Source organism: Manis pentadactyla, chromosome 15 (genome assembly GCF_030020395.1).
Source record: "Manis pentadactyla isolate mManPen7 chromosome 15, mManPen7.hap1, whole genome shotgun sequence".
NCBI classification, from domain to species: domain Eukaryota; kingdom Metazoa; phylum Chordata; class Mammalia; order Pholidota; family Manidae; genus Manis; species Manis pentadactyla.
This window is the reverse complement of record NC_080033.1, coordinates 66,832,155-66,838,154: the sequence shown is the minus strand read 5'-3', so window position 1 is coordinate 66,838,154 and position 6,000 is coordinate 66,832,155. Positions and strand designations below refer to the sequence as shown.

Below are 6,000 nucleotides of genomic sequence, written 5' to 3'. Positions count from 1 at the left end.
TGAGATCAAATTTGGGAAATGTGCTATTCTACGCCCCTCTTGGCCATTCACATTAGCATATCCAAGTTTCACAGCAGAGAAATTATTTAACTTTGTACGACCTAAATCTCCCACACTCAGATGATCTAACCAACCTCCCCCTTTATTTCCCATGTAACAACCAATATTCTAAATAATACGCTTAGGGAAATGGTGAACAAAAGCAACATAACAGATATACAACCCTGGTTTGGGTCCATCAGTGCTGCCTCCACATTCCAGGACATTCCGATTGTGATTCTGCTTGACCGGAACCGACCGTGCTTACTGCATGAGTCACACCACCATCTCAGCGAGGGATTTCAGATTACGTGGCACCCGGGCAGACTATGGGAAGAGCAACAATGCCAGCTGTGCCTTTCACTTCCCATCTCTGTCTTTTGTGAGATAATTTTACCACCACCAAGAATCAGGTTAATGTATTACCCCCATTAATGGGAGAATGGAGGAGCCAAAGCAAATACTCTCTAAGGGTGAATTCAGGTCACTGCAGCACCTAGGAGGAGGAGACAGTTCTGGAGGAAGTATTCTTCCCAGCACCATTTAGAGTATAACCCCTTTTACTCCTGCCTGCTCTTTCTCTGGGTGGCTGTGAGTGGGCATGGATTTTACTTAGTAGCAGCCAAAAAGATGGTTTCTGCCTTCTGTGCTACCACTTCTTAATTTAACACAGTAACAGAATATCTACTTTAAGCAGAAATAGCATCCAGGCCTTAGCTTTTGGGCTGTAAAATGGAGTGAAGTGGGAAAGTTCACCCTTTACTCACCCCTGAGCTGAAAACAGAGGTAATGATAGCAACAACTGAGCCCCACCACCCCGAGAGCATGATGGCACCAAAATGTGCACGAGGTAGAGGGAGGGGTGCAATAATTAGGCTCTCGTGGTACCTGGCCAGTGGTCCCATGGGGCACTGGCGACAGTCTGAAAATCCCTTACTTGAAGCGTTCAGCTCAGGGCCTTCCTCTGACCTTTCTGGGAAGTTGCTTTGAACACTTGCCACCATCAGGAATACTTCCCTCCTTTGCTGACTGCCAGGTAGCCCCTCACCCACAATCACTTTTTTCCCCCAACTATTACGTCTTTTTCCCAAAGTCAGTTCTTGATTCACTGACCAAATTGTGACTCTACTGACCCTTCCTCCTGACACTACCTCACCTTTAAAAAGCCTTATTAAATCATCGCACTGTACAAACCATTAAATTGTATCTCAAGATGTAGAGGAGTATTACCTTGTCCTGGGTGGGCGTGCCCCTTCGGGGATGCTGCACCTGATTTTCTGTAGTTTCCTAAGTCTTCGCTTAGCACTCCAGAAAACTGGAAAATGCAGAGCCTGACTTCCAACACGTCATGTAATCAGTAAATGACCTGGTGGCTTGGGGGAGCTGCAGACCCCGGGTCTGCCCAGTGGTCGCGCAGCCGGCTCCTGAGCGGGCAGAGCTGGGGTGAGGAATAAGCTGGCTGAGTCTTCAGCAACTCTCTGGTCTCTCTGACGGGTTTTTTTAAATCAAAGAGGCCCTGAGGTTTCTACCCCCTCACCCCCTGTAACTCCAGTCACAAAAGTGAGTCTCCACTGTAAACTGGAAGATGTCTGAGGAACAGAGATCCCACGCCCAGCCACCTCCCCACTGCTGCAGCAGGTCCGCCCAGCGCCAATACCAGCTGGCCAGCCGGTGGTCACGTGGCCTGAGCTGAACCCGCTGACCGGGGAAGACGTGGGCCCTGCCTAAATCTGATGGCCTTAACTGTGGAATCCTTTGCCTTTTAGTTAAAGTGGGATCCTTTTCAGGATCTCATGAATTAGTTCATTATATATCAGGCCCATCTTCTGCAGAAGTCAATTACCTGGGTCTTTAGAAGCCAGAAAAGGAATCCTGCTCGCGGGACGGGCCATGCACAGGTTTAACAGATCAAGATTTTCATTGCTTTTATTCAGTGAGGTTTGGAACATAAGAGGCCAAAAATCAGGAGCTGTTTTTGGGGTCCCCTATTGAGAATATAAGTTAAGAAATTGTCCAAAATGAAGAAATTAACAGGAAATCACCCCAATTCATGCCAATCAGGTCATCTTCAGAAATGTTATCTTGATGACAGGCTTGAAGAGACAATGATGTCACAGATTAGCATGTTCCCAGGGTCTGAGTAGAGCACATTCTCCAGCATGCAAACACACCCATGCACACGACACCCTTACACGTGTATCCCAGCTTCTAGGAGTAAAACTTGCTGTTGCTGACTCTCTTCTCTCTTAACCTGAAATAAAACAGATTTTGCCATCATCCATTAGGCTAAGACATGGGCCTTGTGCTCAATTCTGTAACATTTCTGTGCCCACGTGTCTGTAGGTCATCCGTGGCTGGGTGGCACAGGGCTGAGAGTCAGAGAAGTAGGCTCCTGGCAAGGTGTTTAATCCCTCAGACCCTCCATCTCCTCACTGTTACTGCACTAGGATCACTGCAACTCGGCAGGCTGAAGTGGGATGGAATGAGACTAATGGGTAAGCAGCCTATGTGCGTTTCCTACTGGCGGCTGCTACTGGCTTGTTCTTTGGGACAGTTCTTTTTTGGGCAGGACACAAGGCATACCCGGCTGCCCACCCCGTTACATGCCTGTAGCACAATGAGAAGCATCCTTTTGGTGGTGGTGATGGGGGGGATTCTGGCCCAATCTAGACTGGACTCGCCCACTCTTGGGAGCCCAGTAAGGGCTCTTTAAAAGGTAGTGGTCACGGCTTATTTTCACTATCAAAGTGTCCTTCTAGTGGCTGCACTTCAACTTAGACTAATATCAGGCATCTGTACCTTCTCTGCTTTCTGAACAAAGAAGAGTCAAGTCCAGGGTTCCTGGACTCTAGTTTTTGAGTTCAGCTCAAAGGACTTCCAGAGACCAGACTTTCCTGAAGCCTGGCTCCAGGCACCCAATCTCACTGTGCCTGGAGGGAGACCTGAGGGTTTGTGGGTGGGGGGGCAGGCGGAGGGCGGGCCTACCTCCGGTTGCACTTCTCCTGGTACAGCTGCAGCTGGTTCTCATTGACGTTGAACTCTTTAACGAGGGCATCCCGGTTGGCACTGCGCAAGTTCTGGTGCGTGTTGTACAGAAAGAGCTCGTTGTTCAGCTCTTCTTGCCGCCTCCGCAGCTGGCGACAGGAGGAGTAAAGTTCCTCCTCGCTTTCCTGGAGAGGAGAGGAGAGGACGACCTTGTGGTGACACTGTCTCCCAAACGGGGACCTGGGATGTAGCATATTAAGAATGTGACTGAAGGGAGCAAGGGGCAAAAATTTTGCAACTGGAATTATCCCAGAAAATCCAGGGCACTCTAACCAGAGATAAAACTCACAGTTACTTATTCCATTGGAAGAAAGCAGTTTAAAAAACCCTTGTTCACAGTACAGGGTGGCTTTGCTGTGAAACACTGAAATAACAGATGCATTGCTCATTGATCCTATTTCTTAATCAAATCCAGTTTTTTACTGGTCTACCACCACTTGCGGGCCTTTACCCAAATGCAAAGGATCTTAAGAGCTGTGCGCTTCAGGAGGAACACAGCAGGAGAGGGAGAGGGGCAGCCAGGCAAGCGGACACGAAGGTAGGCAGGAGCTGGCGTACAATTTAAGGCCTTAAAAGGGCCTTAAAAGGCAAGGTGACACACTACATGGATGAGCCTTCAAAACATTACGCCGAGTGAAAGCAGCCAGTTCCAAAAGACCGCGTACTATATAGGATCCCATTTATATGAAATGTCCAGAACAGGCAAATTCATGGAGACAGAAGGTAGATTTGTGGTCACCTGACATGGGCATGAAGTGAGTGGTGACAGCTAGTGAGCAGGAGTTTCTGTTGGGGGCGATGAAAACGTTCTAACTGATCATAGGGATGGCCGCACAGCCCCTCACTACACTCAAAACCACTTAATCGTGTACCTTAAGCAGGTGAATGTTGAAGTATATGAATGAGCTCAATAAAGCTGTTACCCACACCCATACACACACCCAAAAAAAACCAAGGTAACACAGGTGATGCCCCCAGAGATGGGCATGTGCCTCGGTTCCAGTCAGTGATGGTGTCTCACGCCCCTACTCCCGCCACCTCCAGGAACGAGACCCAAGCCAGGCCACTTAGAAGCATCCATGGGACTCTGGTGGGCGCTCCAGGTAAAAGGACCGCTTTTCTTGGGGATCAGCTGGAAGAGTGAGGAACAACCCCGGGGATGAATGTCCCTTTGCTCTCACATGGAGAAAGTTGGGAATTAACCCAAAACAGAGGGAAAGAGCCACTGCATAAGCCCCTGGATCCAGTCATGACTGAAGCAAGCCCTCCCCCTAAACTTTGCAGTTGTTTGAGCCAAAATATTCCCTCCATTATGCTGAAGGGGAAAAAACTTTAGGAGGGTAAGGAGTTTGGACCAGTACAGGAGGAGGAGGGCGTTATCTCGTGAGGTTTCTAATAGGTTGCTGACTAGTGTGTAAAGGATGGCTAATCAGACCACACTCACTTTCTGGAACCAGCTTAGCCCATTTGCATTCTTCAAAGCAGTCACTCATGTACCCTAGTTTTCAAATGTATTTATCTCCTCATTGTCTGGGTTCAGTCTCCTGACAAGGCAAAAATTCTGAAACATCCTAAATTAAGTGACCTAAGGATCAGAGAATGAGGGAGAGAGACCGGGGAAGGTCATCACTCAACACCCGAGGGCCACAGCCAACCAGAAATTCCATGTTCCTCGAAGGTCCCCAGGACTACCACAGCCCCTTGCAGGGGACCCAGTGTCTGACCGTCACCAGCCGACCCAGGAGCCTTCCCTGTGGACCAACCGTCTATCCCTGGACTTGTTATTTGAAGTAGAGTTGATACACAATATTGGTTTCACTATATATTTTTCTTTAATTCCTTCTTTCAGCCTTCTGCTCTCTCGGTCAAGTTTGTATTTATCTCCTTTATTCCTCCTCTGCGTCTCCAGTTCTCCAACAGTGATTACCTTCCATTTTTGCATAATCCTGATTTAAATTATATTTTGTTTTTACATCCAAATATCAAAATTAACTCTCCCCTTGCAGAATGCTTTATTTGCCTACTGATCTGCCAGGCATCAAAACTGAAACCTTTTGAGACACCTTTTATTTTACCTCTAACTCCTGGGTTTTACTCATATTTATTTTCCAGATTACTATGAAATTTTTCATTATAGTGCATTTCATCTGTTTCAATAATCCTTTTCTTAAATTTAAGTAGAGTTGATACACAACATTCCATTGCTTTCAGGTGTACAACACAGTGATTCAACAATTATATATATTACTTTTGCTCGCCACAGTATGATTACTGTCTATCAACATATAAGATATTACAATGTTACTGACTATATTCTCTGTGCTGTCCTTTCATCCCCATGGCTATCTTATCATTGGAATTTTGTATATCTTTATCTCCTTCACCTATGTCAGCCCCACCCCCATCCCCTATGGCAACCATGGTCTGTTCTCTGTAATCATGAGTCTATTTCAGTTTTGTTGGTTGGTTCATTTGTTTTGTTTTTTGATTCCACATGTAAGTGAAATCATACAGTATTTGTCTTTGTCTGATTTATTTCACTTAGCATAATGCCCTCTAGGTCCATCATGTTGTCACAAATGGCAAGATTTCATTCTCTTTTATGGTATATAGTATTCCATTATATACATACATCTTCTTTATCCATTCATCTATCAGTGGATTGAAGGTTGCTTCTCTATCTTGGCTATTGTAAATAATGCTGTGACCAACATAGGAGGGCATATATCTTTTAAAATTAGTGATTTTGTTTTGTTTGGGTAAATTCCCATAAGTGAGATTACTGGATATTTTAGTATTTCTATTTTTAGGGTTTTTTTTTTTTTTTGAGAAACATCCATACTGTTTTCTGTAGTGGCTGTACTAATTTATATTCATTCCCATCAGCAGTGTATGAGAAGTCCCTTTTCTCCACAA

At 45.9% G+C, this 6,000-nt stretch overlaps 1 protein-coding gene across 1 annotated transcript in view; it reads right to left on the bottom strand.

Annotated features, from left to right (window-relative positions):
* Window positions 1-1,947: 1,947 nt before the first annotated feature.
* PLCG2 (phospholipase C gamma 2) overlaps window positions 1,948-6,000 on the bottom strand; it is a 126,054-nt gene continuing 122,001 nt past the window's right edge. The window contains exons 32-33 of the mRNA XM_036909355.2: window positions 3,025-3,209; window positions 1,948-2,290 (exon numbers count right to left, since the gene is read on the bottom strand). Of these exons, the coding sequence (XP_036765250.2) occupies window positions 2,248-2,290; window positions 3,025-3,209 (228 nt within the window). The 3' untranslated portion in view covers window positions 1,948-2,247. The remainder of the gene's footprint in view (window positions 2,291-3,024; window positions 3,210-6,000) is intronic.